Genomic DNA, 23,215 nt, shown 5'->3' with positions numbered 1-23,215 from the left:
TCAACCTGGATGGACTGCACCTCCTGTTTTTACCACAATTTCTTAAATTATTTTACACATCTAATCCTTTTATGGTTATGACTGGAAGGATGATTGTTTCTTTAAAATGAGCTCCTAGGTATTTGAATTTCCCCTTGGCGATAAATAACATAGTTCTCTGTCTAAGAAAGATATCACCTGGCGGTTCTTCCATCATTATTTGCAGCCCATATGTGAAGCATTTACTCACAGGACACATGCTTACACAGGCCCTGGATTTGTGCCTTTCTGTTTTCCTGACAGAGGAACCTGCTCCTTCCCTGCTCACCCTTCCCCCAGCATTTTTTCATCAGCTGAAACCAAATTAGAATGACGCCACGTCGCTGACACACTGCTCAGTGTCCTCTTTCAATTTTATCCAAAATGTTCCCATATGCCGCAGCGATAACCTCAATCCTCTAACCTAGGCTCTGATTTGGACTCTATCCTGTAGGAGAGGAGAGAATCAGGAAAACCAGAGGTGATTTACCGCCCTCACACCAATGCACCCGCACGCCATGCTTTCAGGAGCAGTTGTGTAACCAGAGGCCAAAGATGAATGAAAGAGAAGAGACCAATGCTGTTTAGACATTTAATCCAGATTAGTAGAGATTACAGTTAGCACCCAAACCGTTAAATGCAGGCCCACACTCTCTGATTCTGCTTTTCACATATACAGACTGGTGGCAAATTACAGGATACATACCAGATTAAAGTTGATCACTGAGAATACATTTGAATTTATTGGCCGGCACCACTAATTAACCTAACCCTACAAAGTACATATACAAGTACGTTGGGTTGTGGGAGTATGCTAGAGTACCCACGCAGACATAGAGAGAACATACAAACTCCATTTACAATGTATTATATTAAAAAAAGAGAGAAATTGAAATAAAATACAACATATTTTATTTCAATTTCTCTTTTTTAGTTCCACTGCACATATTGTTCTTGAAGAAGAGCACACACAAGCACAGTGCATCTGTAGCTATGAAAACAATATCACTTTTCTTTATTGTTACATAAGTGATGAACAGATGTTTCCCACTGGCATCCACTTCTTTTTCTTGTCTTTCATCACTCTGTGTGTCACTCTCTTACACTCACCCACCCACAGAGAAACACATACATAAAGCTTATATTTCTATCTTTGTGAGGCCCCTCATTCACACACAACATCTCCTAGCTAAGTTCTAAACTCTAATTCTAAACTGACCCTTGAAGAAAAAAGTGTTAACATGAAAGCAGCTCTTTGAAGATACATCAGGAAGAGAGGAGCAGTCTCTCCTCAGTACAGGGTTTTAAATGCAGGCTGGTATTCGTTAGGTGTTTTAAAGACTGTAAAACATTTAGAGCACAGCCATGTATAATTTACTCTCAGAGTAGAGTACTGTATTTAGGGGAGAGCAGGACTACTGTTTGTGTTTTGTATAGTTCATGTGTGCGTGTGTGTGTGTGTTTGTGGAGGAGACAGCAAACAGACAGTGGGTGGGAGGTGGAGGTGGTTAACGATTGGTTATGTGAGCTGAAACTGAAATAAATGCAGCGATTAAACACAGTGACTAATGTAAGTGTGCATGTTTTTGATAGAGAGCTCAAAAATATTGAAGCAGAAGAGAAAAGAGAAGATGCCAAAAGAAGAACTGGGGCTTTATGTATTGTATGTATTCATGTTAGCTACAAAAACCCAAGCCAAAGGCCTCGGAGGTATTTCAGCGCCAGTAACAGTAATTCGACCCTCGCTCATAGTGGATCGCTCTGCTCACCCTGCGTGAATGGCAGCAGCAGCTACCACTTAAACCCTGAGGTGTGTGTGTGTGTGTATGCGCAGATGGGTAGGGGAGATGCAGAAGTAGGCCAAAGTACCCTTTATTTTAACAACTGAAAAGATGGAAAGAATGAGAGAGCAGACACATAGGAAGCAGAGGAGGAGAAAAATATCATGTGCTGTAATCCATTTAGGTGGTAAAAGACAGGGTTTCACAGGTCAAGACTAAACATGATGACAATTTGGGGCCACTTTGCTAAAGATGCAACTGTCAGGAAACCTCCTGAGTTAAATCTACATATTATTTTCTTTCCAAATATAAATGTTCTGTAATCTTGTCAACCCCCCAATTTATGTTAAATACAAATTCAGAGGCACTTCATTATGTAATTCCAGTATTACTTAATAAATGATTAGGAAGTGTCAGACCAATATTACACCCAAGCTTATATTCTGTGTTTAACATCCATCCATCCAACCATCCATATTTTAATGAGGTGATGCTTTTCTTTGTGAAAATAGACCCAATACAAATTGAATATATCAACTTATAATGAAAGAATTTTCAATTTTCCCACAAGATCCAAACCATGTAGCCAGTAATGAGAAATCAGGGTCATAGAGGAGCTGGAGTCTATCCTATCTGCCATAGGGCCCCTGGACAGATCCCCAGTCTGTCACAGGAACAGAGAGACAGCCAATTTAGAATCACCAATTAACCTACTAAACTCCACAGATGGTGGATTTAAACCCAGGACCTTGTTGCTATGAGGCAACAGAGTTAACCATAGCACCACCATGCTGCCCCTCTTTGTTCTTTGGTTAATTATACTATGTACTATACCAATGAAAAAAAGAAATCTATGTAGATTCCTTTGCCCCTCAGCCTCCTGGCAGATATACCTGTGGCATCAATTTCAAAATCCTACGTCACCTCATTCATGAGTTCACAAGATTTTCAGAAAATTTGACCTCTGACCTTGAGATCAGCAGGATTAGAATACATCTGAAATTTCTAGAAGATATCCCTATGTTATCAATTTGAAACTCCAACACAACTCATTCTGAAGTTATCGTATTCACAAACTTAGGTGTCCATACTGGTTACCCACCCACCCAGCAGGGTAACAACAATAAAAAAACGTTATCCATCCGTTTTTTAAAGTATGCAAACCAAGAGATAAATCGGCCATTGACATTAGCAAATGTCATCTTATTTGCCGGCTGATCTCTGTCAACCATGCTGGTGCCATCCAGTATTGAAGCTTCCAAAAACATATTTAGACATTTTTGATAACTTAATTTACATTTTACTGTACTTTGTAGATAAACAATAGCTGTGTTCACTACATAGACCCACATCTTAAAATTTTATCACATGGTCAACAAGAATAATACTTGTTTAAATATTTCACTAAAAATATGGTTGTGTGTAGATTTTGATGTGCTTTGAACCTTAAACTGTAGTACTGTTTCATGCACAAGAGACTAATACCACATTACCACATCCAGTCACAATTTGGTTTTTGTGCGTGTTGTGTAAAACATGAGAGTGACTTTCCATAAACCAAAGAAACCTCTGCTAACAACGAGCCTGTGCGAGTATTTTGAAATTCTTTCATTCCCCATCTGATGCATGGAAAATCCATGAATCCATGCTCTCACACTCTCCCGTGCAAGCCCGGCTGGCTGTCTGAGACTATCAGCGTTAATCTGACTTGGACAGCTGTGACATCTGGCACACACACGCGCACACACACTTATTCAGGCATACACATTCTTCAGTTTATTCCCCATGCATCTGACTCTATCTCTTGCTATGTGGTATATGCTGATGAAAGCAGAGGCTCACGTTTGTCTCTGAGGTTCAAGTTGAGTTTAACCTGCTCAGCAGCTGAGACTGTGTGTATGAGCCCTATGACACTCCTGCCTTGTCTTGTCTATAAACAGATAGAAAGGCCCTGTCGGTGCCAGCTGAATTTCCTGCTCGGGTCATTTGATGATATATAGCCTACTGCCCCCACTGGAAAGAGTGACACCTGAGAGCCTGCCCGTGTTATGTTCCCATAGTGACCGGTGTCACCCGACCGGGGCGTGTCCGAGGAGTGTGCAAGGCTGTCAGGAGTATCATGCATAGCTGATTGGCATGCGTGAGTGTGCATACACTTTGCATAGTTTACAGACATGGCAGACAGGCACTGAACAAGTTGCAGGGAGTGTTTGGTGGCATGGTCATCTCTGAATCCCCATCCCCACCTGTGAGAGTGTAAAAATACCCCACCAGAAATAGGTTGAGCCTGAGCAGCCTGAAAATAACTGGAGTATTAGGAGGCAGGAAGACGACAAAGCGAGAGGAACACTGAGCAAAGACACAGGAGAGATTAAGATTAAGAGGTGGGCATTAACCTAGACTAGACTGTGCCTGCTGCTGAGGGAAAAGCTAACACAGTCCACAGTGTAGGGTCAAAAACTATCAGGTGCTGAAGCTGTATATGTAGTTATGAAAGTGGCAGATGGTCCCAAAAAAACAAAGAGGACTCAGCCAACTGCAGAAGGGCTTAAAAATGACTTTTATCTCCAAGATTTAGAGTGTTAGATAAATCTGAAAGTTGAAGACCGATTTTCTTCTCAATAAAGACACAGTACTGTGTTTTAAATTCTCATCTCAGTACTTTGAATATACTGCTGTCTTTACAAGTTTGGAGGCAACACAACAATGCATATGTAAAGTTATTTATCTAATGCTTATTAAATGATGATACAAGTCACAATAAATGGAGTGCATATAAATAAAGCACACACAGCCTGAAATACAATGATGAATACTCCAAGTTATGGATAAAGCTTTCAAACTTTTTAAACATGAACAAGTAACAAATCTGCAACTCAACAAATCTGAGCTCATCTATGAATTATCTTTAAAACAAATCCATTATTCTCATGTTGACAACAACCAGAAGTACCCCATTATCACTAATGCAGCTAACGGACCGTCAGTCCTTTTACTCTTCTATCCTGTTAATCATTATGCAACCCAATGGGGTCCTGACCTCCAGATTAGGAGCCACTGTTACACTAAGTGCACTGGCTGGTTGTTTAATCTCTGATTGGATTTCAGTCTTATCTGTATGCACTCATTAAAGGCCTGTTCACTTAACTGTTTGGCTATGAAGCTTTCCTGAATCCAGCTTCTCCTCGACAAAAACACGAGTATTATTCAGTATTAGGTGTGCTTTCTTGTATAGATGTAACCCTTTGTAGCCTCGACGTCAGGACTGTCATTAAAAGAGGACAAGTACTACTGAGGACAAAATAGATGTAGAGCTTGCTGTGCTTCAAATTTGGTCGAGCTTCAGCTTTGCTGCAGTTTTTCACATCTCATTGATGACAGGACACTGAGACTTACTCTATATTAAAATTCAACCAAGTGTGAGCTCCAGTGCTGTGAAAAAGTAATTGCCGCTGTCCAACTGCAAAAGGGTGACTCGAGTAAATACAAAATGCATTTTTTAAATGATTGAGGGAAAACAGCTATCCTAATTGCCCCCTCAGCCTAATAACTGGTTCTGTCACCCTTGGATGCAAGAACTGCAATCAAGCACTTGTGATAACTGGCTGCGAGTCTTTCACACCACCGTGGAGGAATTTTGGCTCACTGTTCTTTGCAGAATTGTTTTAATTCACCTACACTGGATGGTTTTCAAGCATACCCAAGTCCTACTTTGATGAAGCTTCCTCCAAAAACCTTCATTTTATTTATTTATTTATTTTTTTGAAGCCACTCAGAGAAGGACTTGCTGGTGCATTTGGTTATTACCTATCATGTTCTTTTCATGAAATACTGTCAGTTTAATGCAGATGTAACAGGACTTAAAGCTTCCCAAAACTTTTGTGTTAGACTACAGAATATTTTTTGTCTCTGGGTTCATCAACATGTTTTGTTTTGGGGTTTGTTTGTTTTTTTAAATAAATGGGAGCCTTTGTGTTCTTTATGGTCAGTAGTGGGTTTCTCCTTTTTTTTCTCCATTTTTGTCCTGACTCTTTCTTATTGTTGAATCGTGAACTCTGACCTTAACTGAGGCAAGTGAGGCCAGCAGTTCTTTAGATGTTGTCGAGGGTTCTTTGTGACCTCCTGAATGAATCATCAATATGCTCTTGGAGTAATGTTGTGAGGCTGGTCACTCCTGGGAGGGGTTCACCACTGTTCCAAGTTTTCTCCATTTGTGAATAATGGATCTCACTGTGCTTCACCGGAGTCCCAAAGCCTTAGAAATGGCTTTGGGACTCTTTCCAGACTGATATATGTCAATGACTTTGTTTCACAGCTGTTCTTGAGTTTCTTTAAATCGTGAGTTTGTTGAGATCCTTCAGTTCCTTTAGTTTGCTACCTGTCTTTATTAGACAGGTTCTATCTAAGTGATTCAACAGGTGTGACAGTAATCAGGCCTGGCAGTGACTAGTGAAATTGTACTCAGCTTTCAAAAAAATGTGATTAATTACAGTTAATTCTTGATTCAACAAGAGGGACAGTTATGATTTCATATAGAGGTATCTCATAGATTTTTCTTTTCCCCTAAAAAATTAAATCATAATTTTAAAGATGCATTTTGTATTTACATCTCTTCTAAGTAGGACCAGGTAGGAAACAAAGTTAAACATTTTAAGGGGCTTTATCCATAACAGCATCCTGTTCTCTCTCTACCAGAGCCTGTGGCAAACTGGCTAATGTACAGGACAGCCAGCACAGTCTGTGGGAGTCTTGTGAAAACACAGCATGGTGTGAGGCTAAAGCCAAAACTTAACATTAAAAAAAAATAAAAATAGTCATTTTGAAGCAGCTCCAGTCCTTTATCTCCTCTATCTGAAATGCTGGCTGGCAGGTAGCTGAGCCGCTCTGGAGGTATAAAATAGGTCATAAGGCAGCAGCTCCGCGGGCAAACCGTGATTCACCGCTCAGGCTGATGGAAGGAGGCACTGTATCCGAGCAGATGATGGTGGAAGCGATGCAGCAAATGATAATCTCATCCGATGCGATCAACCGTGGGTACAGTGAAGCATCTCGTGCGTGAACACTGGCCCGGTTTCATAACCATGGCAACCGGAATCCCCTCGCGCCTCAAAAAGGGGGGCGTTTCTCCTCCTAGCAAGTAGAAAACAGGCTCTCCATCGTCCCTACACAAACAGACACTCTGCGAGCTTTTACTTCATGATGACGGTTTATTTTCGAGCCCGAGCGGCGTTTAAAGTCCCTACAGAGCAGGTGTTGTCAGTGTCATTAGGACGACGACACAGGTGAAAACTTTTCACACGCACAGTGGCTGTTGTCCCACACGGACACCGCATCGTCCCCCTCCTCCCAAACAGGTGACGCCTGGGGTGATTATTTATATCCCCGCTCACAGCGTGTGGCTATATGACCCGTTTATGTCCCCGGTGTGCAATAGCAGCAGGCCTCTGAGCCCCCCTCTCCTCACTTACCTCTATCCATTTCTGAGCCTCCCGACAGGCTGGTTCGGGATGGTGCTGCTCCAGCGGCTCCTGCTCCCGCGGGGCATTCGGTGAATCTCCAGAGGCACCGGGGCTAGCCATCTCCGGACAGGCCGAGACCAAAGCCGGACGATACGGTGATACGTGATATGTGATAAGCCTCCCTTCAGATGGTCTGTGTCCGGAGCCCGTTATGTTCGTCCTCGCGCGCTTCCCCCGCAACTCCGCGCTCTGTCACGGCGGGTCCTCTCGTGCTCCGCGCGAGCTCTGCGCAGACTGTGGCGCAGAGACAGACAAGCAGCTCCTCGCGAAACAGGCGCTAAAAATAATGACTCTTTTCCGCCGAACTGCGCGAGGCTTCTGTCCTCGGCCCCCGCCGCGCGTTTCGAGAAACGTGAACGCGCAGGCAGGAATCTCTGCGGGGGAGGTCGAGATAGATAGGAGAGATGCAGAGAGAGAGAGTGATGAGGGAGGTGGGGGCTGTTCGAAGGTGACCCATAATGTGTTTGAAGGGGACTGGTCATACCTGAGCACAGGTAGACTGTAGGCTTTAAAATGTGAAGCAAAGAGCACCATAGAAATGTAAAACTGCAGTATTTAAATCACAGGCAGGTAAAGTCAGCGTGTTTTTTATTCACAAAATCAGATTTGTTTGGTATGAATCTCCAAAGCATGATATAATCAAGATACAATACCTATATCACAGCTGATAAGTCTTTAGTTTAGTAATGTGACAATACTGAAGTCTGTCCCATAATTAATGACATGACATCATGTATACGTTAAAAAAAAAAAAAAAAAAAAAAAGCACTAAAACGATTGGGGGGGGGGGGGGGGGTGCAGGGTAACAGGCTCCTGCCCCCCATATCAGGTTGATCAGGTCCTGCTTCAGACTCAAAAAGTCAAGAACCTGTGAGCTCCAGTCCCAGCACCACCAGGTTAGTCAATTTAAGTTGTAGCTCAATTTAAGTGGCATGTGTTGGAGTTTAACACACACAGACTAAAAAGAATGGATTGGTCATGTGTAACTATCAGCACTGGTGATAACAGCTGTTTCAGATCACTGAGCTTAAATGTGGCTTTTTCAGCTGGCAGGTCAAACCAGTTATGTTGGATCCAGTGACCTGTTCAGAAAGACATTCTCAGAGTAAGAAATAAATGCAATATTTCCGCTCTAACTGCCTGAGTGTACTGTCATGTTCCTTTGTTTCTTATCAAAACATGAAGTGTTGCTCGTGCCAGTATGCTGCCTGCTCACCTGAAGGACAGACTGTCTTATGTAAGCACAATGATGAGGTGCTATAGACAGCTCTTTCCTCTAGTTTCACTCTTTTGAAGTTGGACAGCAGCCAAGTGCAGTCCAGGATGAGCCTGAGGTCGTTTAACCACATCACAAGACAAAGGTTTCACTTTGTGTGTCAGCTAAAAGCCTGTAATGTTAGAGTAATGGCAGGGGTAGAAAAGTTCTCAACAGTGAAATGGTAAATGGCCTGTATTTGTATAGCGCTTTTCTAGTCCCTAAGGACCCCAAAGCGCTTTACACAACCAGTCATCCACCCATTCACAGCCACAGCGGGGCGTACTGACAAAGGCGAGGCTGCCGGACACTGGCGCCACTGACCACCACCAGTAGGCAACGGGTGAAGTGTCTTGCCCAAGGACACAACGACCGAGACTGTCCAAGCCAGGGCTCGAACCGGCAACCTTCTGATTACAAGGCGAACTCCCAACTCTTGAGCCACAATCGCCCAGTAGTTCATTTCCCTGTACCGTTTACTTAAATATACCCAATGGATATTAGGAGACAGGACAACAGGACAAGGAGACAACAGTTGCTTTATTATAGTCCCACAGCTGTATTAACAGTATAACGACAGCGACATAGGATTTGAAAGTGCAGAAAGGTAAACAATTCAAACACAGCCAGACACCCAGCACTGCACAACAACCAACATACAGTAGCACTTCAGATGTTCCCTACTTCACTTTGGAAGTTGTATTATCTGTTAAACTGGCACAGTAAGGGTATATCCGTTTGATCATTTGTGGATCCTTGGGTTTTTAAATAAGGTGCCTGTTCATTTTTTGAACACTGCAATGAACTGAACTGATTTGCGATCACACTAAACATAAGCTTATCAGAAAGAACCTCAGTTTTCCAGAGACGTTTCAAAACAGTGAGTAGGTTTCTTCCTTGCTCTAAACAATGGTTGATTATTTCTACAGATACATTTGGGCTATTCAGCAGAACATCAGATTAAGAACTCAACCACACAGAAACTAAAGGGCTTCAGAAACAAAACTTCCCTCAACATCTTTTGTCTCATCTGTCACACTTGTTGGCACAAAAGGTATTTTAACATCAGTCTTCTGAGTTTGACACAGATGCAGTGGAAAAAAAAAAACTTTCAGACATGTGCACACAAGCAGTGGTAATGACCACATGCTGTACAGATTCACAGCTAAACCACATTAAACTGTATGGACAGGCTTGTACTGTTAGTGTCTGCAGAACAAAGGGCTCTGATTGTGTTTGTGTACATGTGGTAATGCTAAACAAGACTTTGTTCATGAAATAAGAGAAATGTGGAAACAATGTGCTTTAGTGCATAGTGTCTGCAGATGTATGCGCACACAGGTTGCCTGTTGATTGTTTGTCATGTGAACGCTCCAGGACATTTTGGTTTACAATTTGCTCAATTTTGTGTCCTACTGAACATCTTAATTCTGACAGAGAGCCACTGCAGAGAAGCGCACTTCACCTTTCTCCCTCTCCATAAATCCACGGCACACTTTGGCTGCATCCTAGATATGATCAAAAGATGACATGTCAACTAATTATTCAAAACTCTATCCACTATATTTAAACAATACATCAACTAATTTTAAAATGGGAGTGCACTATTCAGAATATGAGGAGAGACTGTCCTAAAGCGCATTTGTATTAACGTTTATTTTACTGCTGATATTTTCATATTTTAGTAGGTCTGGGCAATATCACTGATGTAAATGCCCTGATAATGAGGTCTAGTGCTGCCAGTTAACACAGATCCATGTTAAGTTAAATTGAAACACTTTAGGGAAATTCATCCTCTAAATCAGTGGTCCCCAACCCCGGGCCTTGGACCGGTACATGCGTCGTTTGGTACCGGGCCGCGAGAGTTGAGGTTCAGGTGTGAAATGTATGGTTTTTAAATCTGTTTTCAGCGTTTTTGTTATCGTTTGTATCATTTACTCTGTTTTCCTTTGTCTTTTCACGTGTGTTATGAATAAATTCTTTTTTTTCGGTACCGGTACTAGTTTTATTTTGTTGTATTTATCCGCGACACCTTAAAGGCCGGTCCATGAAAATATTGTCGGGCATAAACCGGTCCGTGGCGCAAAAAAGGTTGAGGACCTCTGCTCTAAATGTTTCAACAGCATTACATGCTGTGCACATAGGTAGCTCTGAAAGCAGCAGTCTAGCAAGTTCCACTTCAGTGCAAGTCTATCATAGTGGAATGAAGGTATTCAACTTCCTAGTAGCTGGGTGATTTTAAAACAATACTGTGGTATTAACTGGGAACTTGTTGAGCATTCGACACCATTGCCAGGTGCAATACTGCCATCCTCCGGTAGTAGTAATGCATTACAAGCAGATGTTCATAAAACAAACCAGCTTGTTGAACTTCAATTAAATTAAATACTAATTCTTACTTTAGAGGCAAGTCTTTTACCATATCTAGTTCTCAATAAATTACCATATTTAATGATGCGGTTTTATCTCACATAAACGTGGGTTTGCCTTGTGATCATTTGCCGCAATCATAAATAATCCAATAAAAATTTACGAATTAATAATTGCAAAACTCACACATTTTTGCATTTCATTGCCAGGTTATGTAATAATTTAACCTCATTTTAAATGACTGCAATTTGTATATCAGATATACAAATTGACTAAGCCCAGTTTGGCAGACTCTCATTCACACTCCCTCTCCAGTTTAATACACAACTAGTTGATATGCAAAGAACAATGACTGTTATTTTCAGTTTGTAAATGTTCAAAAACTGAAAAGTTCAATAACTGGATATACATACCATTACAAAGGACTCCTCTTTGGTAGGACCGTGGTTCACTGGTCCATTTATTTTCCCATCTTAAGATATAAGATATTAGAATCCACAATGTAAAACAAATACAGGGACAGTAACTACAGGATTGTGCATGGGGCCAAATTCTTACCAAATTCATACAGCTGTCCATTTACATTGACGAAGGCAATAAAGTGAAAGTTGACTTTATCTGCTTCTGGCTGTGAAGGTTGAGACAAAATGAATAACTTTGAAAAAAGCAAAGATACCATAACAACTACTTCTGTTTAAATATATAGTCTGATCTCTTTAATAACCCGCACCCCATCTCACATGTGGTCCATAACAATGTAACTGCCTGGAAGCTAATGAAATAAAACTGCTCATAACAGCAATCTCATATGAAGTTGTCCTACACAGGTCTAACATTGACCTGCATTACATGTGTTTGGTCTGAATGTGGTACAGTGTGTCGATGTTGTGGTAAAATGCCTTACCCGACACTGGCCCTGTGCAGCAATCTCATTGTGAGCATCAAAGATTGCCTAAAAGGGGGAAGAACGTGCAATATGTAACTAATGAAACATAATACTTCCATTTTTATTTAAAAAAAAAAAAAAAAAAAAAGTAGCAGGGCAGTCAAACAAGTTTGAAAGGTTTTTATAGTGTTTTGTATATAAGTGAACCCACCTACTACATCTAAAGAAAATTTGGCAGTATGTGGCACCCCCAAGTGGCCTTAAAAACCAATTCCATTATGCAACATTCTAGGCCATTATATTCACTCATTTTCACTTTACTACAACTTTGCTAGCAGACACTAGTCTCAGATATGACACTGGAATATAAAGACACATACACCTATGTGACATTAACAATGTTTGCACAATATAGCATTTTTTTTTTTTTATATATACACAAAGGAGGACAAGTCATTTCAAACTGAAGTTTAAAGCATCCATTTTAAAATGGACCGCTGCAAGTTTCCCTGTACAATTGAGCTGATTTCAGGTCAGATGAGCCCCTTATACAATAATACTTTGCCATTACATTTATTTGGTTGGTCGACACAAGTATACTACAGACAGACTATTGTACAAGTCATCTAATATTCCTAGATGTGAAGACTTTAGGATAAAAAGATTAGTTTGTTTTAATTTTTAGTTTGTCCAGCAATTAGACTTTGGTGTCAATGTCTCTCAGCAGTCCCAATAATCTCCATTACTTGCTGGACTCCAGTTATCTAGGTTGATTGTGGACTTTAGGTGGGCCAGGAAACCCTTGACCCATTTCAATCCATGGTCAATGTGGACATTGTGGAGGACCATAAATACCTTGGAGTACACAGTAAATAAACTTGAATGGGTTAAAAACACCACTGAATTCTAAAACAAGGGCCAAAGTAGTCTCCATTTTCTGAGGTGGCAGCAGAGGTCTTTTAATATCTTTTCGACAATGCTCAGGATTGTTGCATGCAGGGGCAGCAGGTCAAGAGTCGCAGATGCCAACAGACTCAAACTGATCCACAAAACCAGTAATGTTGTGGGAACGGAGCTGGACTCCCTTAGGGTGGTGTCTGAGAGGCAGATATTGCCCAAGATAAGGACAATGCTGGATAATGCCTCTCACCCACTCCATGATGTGCTGGCTAGTCACAGGAGCACATTCAGTGAGACACTGAGATTACCAAAAAGCACCACTGAATGAAACAGGAAATCATTCCTGCCCATCTCCCTCTACAACTCCATATAATACACTGTGCACACTGCAATAGTTACACCCGTGGCACATGCTTTACAGTAAAACACCAAATGACAAAGTTTCAGTTTAGAGTTTAATGTCAATCATATATTTCACCTCTGTAATATTCTTGATATTTATAATTGAGCGATTTGTATATATTAGAGCCATTTCTTAAATGTGTAAACTATGTAATGTATCATATTATTTAATTAGTTCAACATGTTACTGTTACTGTCTTGGAGCAACCATAATCCTAATTTCCTTAGGGATTATTAAAGTATTCTGGTTCTCATCTACCAAATCAGATTTATTATAGACCAAATAATTTAACTGCACTTTACTTTGTTTTTCTCCAGATGTTTGGCACGGTCATCAGGAGACATATTTGCTGTCTCATCCAGAAATTTCTTCAAGGCAGAGGCACCATCTGAAAATGTCAACATTATCTTAGATACCAGGAAGATTGATTATGCACATCAAGCTGAATCATGGGGTAACAGCACTCTTTGTTGTTTAACCTTTCATTTAGTACACTTCCTCCATGCATTTTATAGAAACAGATTTGGAAAGTCCAGTAGGAAAATTTACACAGGCAGAATTATTTTAGTCACCAATTTAAATATTTATTCACACATGTTCAGTTGGTGCGCCAGATCCCTCTTGTACTCACCAAAAGTCATTTTGTCTTTGTTGTTAGCCACAGCATGGAGCAGGGCAATGGTGCCACAGGAATTGACTGCTGTCTGCTTCAAGAAATAAGCCTCAGAACCTCCTGAAACCTTATCAGCTTGCTGAGATCTGAAAGACTCATGCTGCAGGGGGGGGAGGAGAAAAAGGCATGTCATCATCAGTCTGATAATACTGTGTAGTGGGTCTACCACTTAAAATGAGCTGAGTCAGGAGATCTCAACCATCCAAAAAAAAAAAAAGATTCCATTGTTTTATTAACTGCAGTATGTTTAAACTGTTTAGTATGTGAAAAAATATGAAACTTTAACCATTTGCATTCAAACTTATAGTAGTGATAGCATCTGCTGATTCATTTCCTCGTAGCCATCTCTCTCGCTCTCACTCCTCTACCCATCTAAATAACATTAGGAGTTCTTTTTCTATCCATGCCCTCCCTGCATCTCTGCGTCACCCCACTCGATACGGCCAATATTCGCTTGCTCGACCCACCCTTCCAGGAAGTAGTCAGCGCCACCACCCTGGTGTTACCTGTTGCGTTAAGGGGAAGAGCAGCATCAAGGCACAGCACGGCTTCGGCACGGAGGAGAGCTGCTCACCCTCCAGCCCCAGCACGTCGACGAAGCGCCAGCTTTCACCAACGCCCAGCTTTCCCATCATCTGAAAGGCACAACGATGACGGAATAAAGAATAAGCCCCAACAGTTGCACACTGGCAGACGATGCTCTCAGAAGCTGCTCAGAGATGCTGCGTTATGCTGGTTCACTCAGGCCACACCCTTTAGCCCAGACACTGGGACAGCCGCGGGAAGGATGCTACTGCCCGTTAATATGGGATAACGGTCAAACTCTTGTTAACCCTGATAATTTCATTTTTAGTATCAATTAACGCTGTTACCTGGATAGTTGGCGATGCAACTACACCTCTACTGGTATACTGGTGCTTCGTAGTGGTCTGATGGCGTTTCAATGTTGGAAACACGTTAACAGCCCTCTAAACTAATTAGCCTCTGTGAAACTTACCTCGCGGTTGGGTCAATCAGTGGTTACTAACATGTCGCCATTATTCGGCGGCTAACGTTTAATTTCATACGCACCTTGTTCAGCATCTGAAACAACAAAAACAAACGAAAAAAGACAGCGGTAAGACAAAAATCTGCTGTCTTTGAAAGCATTACTGTTGTAATTAAGCACACATTTCCTTACCTCCGGATTGATTTCCATCGGGGTCCACTCCATTGTTGCTAAAGTTGAGCTATCACTTCTCTAGGTCAATCTGCTATCTCGACTACAGCGAACAGCCGCGCGTGTACCCTTATTTATCGCTGCTGATCATACCACTTACCGACAGACGCGGGGGTGGGCCCAGAGCAAATAACCGTCGGTGCACAGATTTAGCAAACTACCGGACAAATATCAGACAGACTTAAACGCCAAATTTAACGTTCTACACGCCCGAATACCAAAGTACATATCAGAAAGACATTTACGTTTATAAAAGTAGATATTCATGAAATGACACCTCTAAATACAAGATCATTCCGAGTAAATCGCGTTCTTTCTAGAAAGTAGGTGTGGCGTATTGATGACTGCCTATCAACAATACTTGTGCTTGTGCAGCCTCTAACACTTAAATAAGATTTAAACTGCAGCCTTCTTATACCTGTTCAACGTCTTTGCTACTTGCGCTCCTGTTCACTGCACATGCAACAAGCTAACAGTCACAGCAATATTAATTATATTTATTTGTAGTGCACAGACTACGTTTATTCCCCTTTTGTCGTCCTTGTTTCCACAGACCACTTAAGAGAAAACTAGAAACAGATTATTTTTTTCTGTAATTCGCTATGTTATATGACAATTATAATCAACGTGGAAAAAGTCAGTATGAAGAAATAATACTTTTTCAAATAACCATATTTTAAAAAAATAAATAACCCAAGCTAGTAATAATAAATGATCAAATGTATTCCCATACCTAAATACTATTATTCTGGTCTCTTTACCAGAGAGAGTTATTATTATTTAGCCTTTCTCCTTTAAAAACAACCACTTATTAGTAACTAAAGAGCATATTTACATATGAAATGAGGCTAGGAGTTTATAGCTTGTAGTAAGTAAAACCTGAATTGATAAAACTTGTAATCACATGTTGTGCCACACCTAGAACTGGATGGTTAGTCTGAAGAGTGTTTTTCGTACAACAATCTCAGTGTTTTTACTTGTATGAAATCTTTGTGTGCAATGTCCTTGAAAATCAGATTTTTTTATTTCTTTTTTTCCCCAAACATGGGGTTTTCTGCTTCAGGATAATGTATTTAACTATTCATTTGCTTGTGTTGTTGTTCTTTAAATAATATTAAATTATTATAATTGTTATTATAATAATAAAGAAGAAAAACTCTACAGACTTTAGTTGCTAAATATGACCTTAGCCCAGGGTTCCAGTGGGATTGTTTCCTTGTGTCTTATATTCCCTGCTTTTCTGCATCTGTTTGCTTCCTTTGGTGTGATTCTGGCCTATATGCCTGTGTTAGCACCTGATTATTTATGCAGGTACTTGTCTGTTTAGGTGAGACTAACCTGCTGAGTAAATTGTATGTGCAATAGAGTCATTTTCTCCTGCCTTCCACCTGATGGCACAATAACATAAGAGATGAATGTAATGTCAACATTACATTACATACATTACAAGTACACTTGTGCATATGAAAACTTTACTTGATGAAAATATGTTGTTTCCTTCATACTGCATAGCTCATGAATCATCTGACTCTGACATCTGATGTGTAGCTAAACTTCTTCACACTGATAGAAAGACAGAAAGACTGCCCTTGTCTGTATGCCTTTTGTGTTTCATTTGCAGTAACTTCCTGTTGTATTTTGGTAACTGCTGTTCCTTGTGGGTCTTCCCATATTTTACTTCCTCTGTGTTTGTTTTCCTTCGCTATCAACTCCACCTTCACTGGATTCACCTGTAGTTATGGTCCTTATTTGTAGTCCTATTTTCTCCTCTGCAAGTTGTTGGCTAACCAATTTTACTGACTGTGTTGTCTTTCTGGTTCCTTCTGTTTTGGTTTTGTTGATTTCAGTTACGTTTTCCATGAAAGCTCAGCTTGTGTTCATCAATGTGCTGCCTAGTGTGTCCTGAAACTGGGTTCTTTAAGGTACTTGCATGTACGAATACACTGTGGTTACAGCATGCATGTTTTATTCATGGAGAATGGACTTTAAAATACACCCACTGGCCACGCCATGAGGTGCACCTGTTCAGCTGTTTGCTAATGCAAATATCTAATCAGCCATTAAAATAATATGCATAGAATGTTCAGACTCCTTTGGGCTGAGAGTAAGAAAAAGGTAACTTAAATAACCACCCATCTCAACCAAAGTATATAGAAGAGCATATCTGAAAACATAAAACACTATAGCAGCAGAAGACCATACCGGGTATCACATTGTATGATAGGGTCAGAATTGGTCTAAACAACATGAAGGAATGGATCCATCCTGTCTTGCATCAATGATTCATATGGGTGGTGGCACAATTTGTGCCCTTAGTGCCAGCTGAGCATTGTTTAAATACCACAGCCTGAGTATTGTTGCTGACCATGTCCATCCCTTTGTGTCCACAGTATACCCATCCTCTGATGGCCGCCTATAACAGGATAACGTGCTATTCAAAAAGCTCAATTCATCTAAAATTAGTTTCTATAACATGAACAGTGAGTTTATGTATTAAATGGTCTCCGCAATCATCAGATCTCAATTGGACTGATTGTTGCTGGATGTGGTGATTAAAATCATGAATACACAGCTGAAAATCTGTGTAGTGCTATCATGTCAACATGGAGCAAAATCTCTGAGGAATGTTTTCAGTACCATGTTTGAATCTATGCAGTAAAAAAATAAGGCAGTTGTGGAGTCAAAAGGGGGTCTGATCTTTGGAATGTGTACCTAATAAAGTGTTGCAGTAAATGAGTGTACATTGTACTGAACCTACAAAATATATGTTTTATTCAGGCAGAATGGATTTTAAAAGTATGTTTTAATCAGATGTGATGATGGAAGTCACCTGAGGGAAGGGCGGAGATTTCATGTGGGTGGGCTCACAGGTCAGACTGAAATGGGTAGCTGGTGATATATTCTATATGTCTGCATCCATTTGTCCGTCTGCCTGTGTCGATGGCATATTTACCTGTGGGTTTAAAAGGGGAAAGCAAGAGTATATAGAAAATCCAGTAGAAGAGGACAGAAGGAAGAAGAAGTGAAAAGAGAAATCGGATACATTTGAATGCTCCTCATATTTGCGGAATATTCCTCTGATCACACACTGGAGGCTTGAGTTAAGACCTTCATTCTTGGAACTTCATCTTCTTCCATTTGATCTTGAAGAAATTTGACTGAAGCTGTTATTTTTTTAGCACCTAGTGTCTGGGCCTCTCAGGATGGTCGCATCTTCCAGAAGACAAGAAAAACCAAATAATTACCTGTAGACAACAGAATAAGACCCTAACAGTGTTACTGTACATCACCATAACTCTAAGAGGCAACAGTTTCAGACAGCGGTCTGTCCATCCTGGTGCATACTTGCTGAGATGAATGGTGTGCCTCCTTTAGGAGCAGGTTGGGGATGGAGCACGGTGGTGTACTGTTGTATCTTCGCCTCGCTCAGCATGCTGTTGGCTCTGTTACTCTGGTTCTTACTCAGACAATTACAACGTTTCAGAGGCAGAAAGTGACAAACACGCGGTGTGATGTACACCTGCTTCCAAAAGCGGCCTGTTTTTCTTGTTTTTTAATTAATGTGATCAATTTATGAATTGTGGTATAATATTTAAAATATATTAGGTGTCTTTAAATAGTAATTCAAAATAGTATGTTTATTGATGCATGTTGTATTCGTAGTATGTTTGCATCCACACGTGGATGCATGTCAGTCGGATTACAGTTTTATTAAATGTCATGTCTGTCATTCCAGGAGCGATTCTGCTCATAGTGTTCATAAATGTATGATTACTTCTAGACCTCAGCTTGATATGTGCTGGATGAGTGCAGAAGTGCAAAGAGTCCAGAAAAATACAAAAAAAAAAAACAACAACAAGATTTTTGGATGAAGTTGAGAGTTTGCGTTGTGAAGACAACCACGGTGGTGCACTGGTTAGAAATGAAAGAAGACTCCTCCAGCTGGCTGGGGCCTTTCTGTGTGGAATTTGCATGTTCTCCCAGTATCCGTGTGGACATTCTCTGGGTGCTCTGTGGGTTTTCCCACAGTTTGTAATTCTAAATTGGCCAATTTAGCTGTGAATGTCTGTCTGTGTTAGCCCACCTTTCTCCCTGTCACAGCTGGGATAGGCTCCAGCTGCCCCCATGTCCCTAAATTGAATAAACTGATGGATGGATGGAGCATTTCGGAGCTTCCAATAGCCAGAGTCGTAAGCAAATGTGTATGGGTGAAGCCCTCAGAACTTTTTCTGATAAACTGATGCTTAAAGTCATCCTCCAGTTAAAAATTCTTTGTACCAACTATGTCAATGCTAAGAAAATTGGGATGTTTGATCTTCACGATGCAGAACGGTGTGTGTGATATTTGTAAGTACTGGCAATCTGTCATGCTGAAGGGGAAAGTTTTTATTCCTGTAACACCTGGACATACTGGCAGCATCAATCATGACGTCTCAGAAAAAGCCAATTTCCCACATGCAGTTCATACAAGTGTGATGTTGGAAGTTCAGTATTTCTTTTTACCCATTTAAATGTGAAAAATCAACTCTTTATTTCTCAAAAATTGTGTTTATAATAAAAGCTTTCAGTCGTGTGCGATGGTGTCAAAATCTGCACAAATCTTACCCACATAACTCGTGTTTTTTAACAGGCAAACACACACCTCTGTCTGTGTGTGTATAGCTTCTTTGTTTGAATCGATCACTCCCTCTCAGTTTACTTGGTAAATTATTGACATGGGATGAAGATTCCCAACATGCCAAAGCAGAAGGCTACTAAATGAAGAGCATTCATGATCCTAATGATACAAATCAAATCCATATATGTGTTTCAATGGTGACGTTCTTTATTGGTCACATTTTTTTCACGGTGACAGCCATGTTTCTGTCAGTCTCCCCTGACATGAATACCTGCCCTTCTGTTAAAGTTCACCCGTGTTTTTATAGGTTGCATCATCAAACAGTAGCGATAAATTATCTCTGGCACCTTTTGTTCTGTCTCTCTGTTAAAATTAAACTACCATAAAAATTAAAGGTTTTTTTTGCAAATCCGCAAACTTACAAATTCAGCAGAAGATGAAATAATCATTTCGCCCACCGTATCTTCTCACATCAAGTCATGAAAATAAACACGTGACCGAAGCATTATCAAGGAAATGGACTAGAAGCTGTAACTTGTAAACACTGTGTAGTGCTGCAAATCATTTTTGTGAAACATCCCATGCCACGTTCACAGTTATAATTTCCACTAGGATGTAATGGACACGAAATCAGAAGGAGGTGGAGGGAACCACGCCTTCAGGCTAAACCAACAACTAAGCATCTGTTTGCTTACACAGAAACTTTATAATATGTAATGCCAATATTGTATTTTCAACTTGCTCCGCTTCTCCAAGTACTCCAGAAGGAGCATGTTAGATGCAAAATATCGCACCTCCTCTTATAAACCATTATAAAACACGCAGCATGAAATAAAGACGCGAGAAAGACCCTTGTCATCATTTCCCTGTTAGCAGCTCAACCACGTAAGAAAACGACATTTCCCAGAGTGCTCAGGGGCAAGGCAGCCCCGGTGCCCTGAGCACTGGGGTGTGGCTCACTCACTCACGCGCATAGTTTTTCCAAGTGAGCTTCTCCTGTCCACTTCTCCTCACTTCGCTCTCTGCGGGTCTCTCCTTCCGTCCTCTGAGCTCCGTTTCACAGCTGCGGTTCATCGGTAAGTGCCTCACCGGTGTTCACTCTCACTTATAGGAGACCTATAGAAAGTTCCGTTGTATCCACCAGGTTGTGCCAAGATAGGTATCCCGGACAAAATCTGTTTCCCCTGCGTCCGGTGCATTCGCTGCGAACGGAAAGCAGATCCAATTTATTCCGCCTCCATTATAGCCAACTAGACATGGAAGTAGTGATGTTTTAGTTCTGTGAAAAATGAGTGTCGTTCCATTACCGTTCAGTTTGAGGGTTACTACAGAAAAAAAAAAATTTATATTATTGTTCTCGCGTGGACGGGATTATTTCAACAAACTGAGGACTTTTTGCCTGATAACTATTTGTATCCTCCTGTAACTTTACTGAATAAAGAGCTAACATCTCCAAAATTACAGGAGTAGTTATTCAGTATAAGAAGTGTTTTTGAACTAAAGATCAAGACTATGGGATACTGTTTGTCCGTGATTTGGAGACCCCAGCTTAGTTTGACGCCTTCTGTCGGGGATACTATCTATCTTGGCACATCAGGGGCACAGCCGGACCCCGTCTCCACCTGATGATAAAAGACTTGTAGTCTAGATAGCAGCTGCTGTATATACCGTACAGCAGGAAACCCTAGCGGAGATGATTAGGGATGAGTTAATTACAGTAGAAAGTTTACCGGAAATAAAGAGTTGTTTCGTCTCCTTGCCTGATAACATTTGTTTCTCTCCAACAGATCTGCACTTTTTTTCTTTCGTTGGAAAAACAAACTTAAAAGACTGTCAAAAATGGTGAGTCCTTTCCACTCTGCTCATTTCTCAGATATCAGCGCAAATAAACACGCAGAACTGAATATAAAACGCTTGCTGATTAATCAGATTTTGCAGAAGTCTCGAGGAATAAAACCGTTATTTATGCAAATGTTTGACTCACTGGCTTTAAGCCGGTAAAGTCCGAGACAACGCCCACTTTATGAAACTTTATATAAGGTTCTCGGTGAGCGTTGTTGTTGTCGGGAGACAGCAGGTTAACCTTTGACGCTTTTACAGTTTGTATTGAACCTTAAACATCGTGAAACAGTAAAAGTTAGATCCGTTTTTATATGCGTGTTTTGGGTGTGCGCGCATGATCGTGAGGCTGGAGAGAAATCTCATTTGGGGAAGTTTGGTGTATGACTCATGTGGGCTCTGCTCCATTCGGGTGGGTCTCCTCTGCGTTTTTCCACCTCTCCCCCTCTTTCTGTGTGTAATGCACACATTTCCACATCTGGTCTGGAGTTTAAAGCCAGCCTCCCCCTCTTAAAGGGGAATTTCTTACTTTTCAGCAGTTGAGTTACTAAAAAAGTGTTGTTGTTTTTTTTTTTAAATGTCATCAGCTGTGCTGTTGTTCGTTTCCTGACAGTTTATTCTGAGAGCGTGTTTAATATGAAGGGCTAACAAAACATTTGAATAGGTCTTTCTTAGACAAGCATTTCTACTACGTGTGCATTCAGATCTGATATATGTAATATTATCCCTGTCAACAACAGACCTCTACTATTCTCCCAACACACCTGTTTGCTTTCCTGACGAGTGTGGACTTTATATTGACTCACACACTTGCACACAGTGCTGCTTCTGTAAATACTTAACTACAGCACATAATGTGGATGCCACAACAGATCAACTGTATAATCCTGTTTGCACAAAGAAAATAAAAGGATGTTTCCTTTAGTGAGCTTTTTAATTAAAGATGGCATAATAATGATACGTTGCATCTTTATGCGGGATCGGGTATCAGGCTAGAGCTGTAGTCGTGATCACCGGAGCTTAACTCTGTTGACAGCATTTGCACAGGTAACAATAAAATGGTACATAATGGAGGACATCCTTTTGCAAAAGCATTGCTAGGTGGATTGTGTACAGTCTCCATGGCAACAGCAGCCAGTTAAGAAGGATGGTAAGTAATAAGAAGTGCTTTTAAGGAGAGACGCCAGCTGTGATGGCCTGTGGTGTTTACATACATTCCCCCCCACCCTCAGGTCATGCCTGGACCCGCTCAGGGGAATCAGTGCATCACTCGCTACAGACTCCAACCCCTAGCATTCCAGTGTGAGGGACGTGCATTGTGTTATGTTGTTGTTGTCTAAATACCTCCTTGTTCAAGGAGCCACGTTGAGTCTCTTTTTGCTTGATTGGATGATTGGATGCGTGTCATTTTGACATTCCTTCGTGCAGAAACAGACAAAATCCTGGTTGTTAACAGCGACTCTTGTGTTCCTAGACCTTTGACTTTTTAAAATTTTGAGGGTCAGAATTCCAGAAGCATTCCAGTAGTTTTCCTCTCTAAACGTTCCGCTGATTTTTATGAGCGCGGGAGTGTCTGGAATCAGTGCATTGTTGTTACAGAAAGGGACTGTTTTACTAAAAATCAATGTTAAAGTCAAGCTGTAAGTCATTGGGTCATTAATCTGAGTACAAATCAGGAGTAGGTGTACAAAACTATGTGCCTAACAAAGTATACACATCTGACATTGTTCTGTT

The 23,215-nt window shown here is 40.9% G+C and overlaps 2 protein-coding genes across 5 annotated transcripts in view; both read right to left on the bottom strand.

Annotated features, from left to right (window-relative positions):
- LOC147327614 (uncharacterized) overlaps positions 1-7,683 on the bottom strand; it is a 31,549-nt gene extending 23,866 nt beyond the window's left edge. For 3 of the 4 annotated variants that reach the window (XM_086295342.1, XM_086295344.1, XM_086295343.1), the window contains exon 1: positions 7,268-7,683. In XM_086295342.1, the coding sequence (XP_086151468.1) occupies positions 7,268-7,378 (111 nt within the window). In that variant the 5' untranslated portion in view covers positions 7,379-7,683. The remainder of the gene's footprint in view (positions 1-7,267) is intronic. The other variant, XM_086295345.1, reaches the window with a different exon arrangement.
- A 1,411-nt stretch (positions 7,684-9,094) lies between these two features.
- On the bottom strand, positions 9,095-15,060 carry uchl1 (ubiquitin carboxyl-terminal esterase L1 (ubiquitin thiolesterase)). The gene is made up of 9 exons (XM_086295341.1): positions 14,986-15,060; positions 14,877-14,888; positions 14,312-14,440; positions 13,764-13,905; positions 13,435-13,520; positions 11,848-11,895; positions 11,502-11,571; positions 11,357-11,415; positions 9,095-10,081 (listed from the first exon to the last, which is right to left on the bottom strand). Exons 1-9 carry the CDS (start codon positions 15,016-15,018, stop codon positions 9,998-10,000), a joined length of 663 nt encoding a protein of 220 aa, XP_086151467.1. The 5' UTR covers positions 15,019-15,060; the 3' UTR covers positions 9,095-9,997.
- Positions 15,061-23,215: the final 8,155 nt, after the last annotated feature.

The sequence above is a fragment of the Aulonocara sp. 'chitande type north' Nkhata Bay genome, linkage group LG6 (genome assembly GCF_057382095.1).
Source record: "Aulonocara sp. 'chitande type north' Nkhata Bay isolate Kocher_YH1m ecotype deep benthic linkage group LG6, A_spYH_male_GT1.1, whole genome shotgun sequence".
Classification (NCBI taxonomy): Eukaryota; Metazoa; Chordata; class Actinopteri; order Cichliformes; family Cichlidae; genus Aulonocara; species Aulonocara sp. 'chitande type north' Nkhata Bay.
This window is presented reverse-complemented; position numbering and strand designations above follow the sequence as displayed.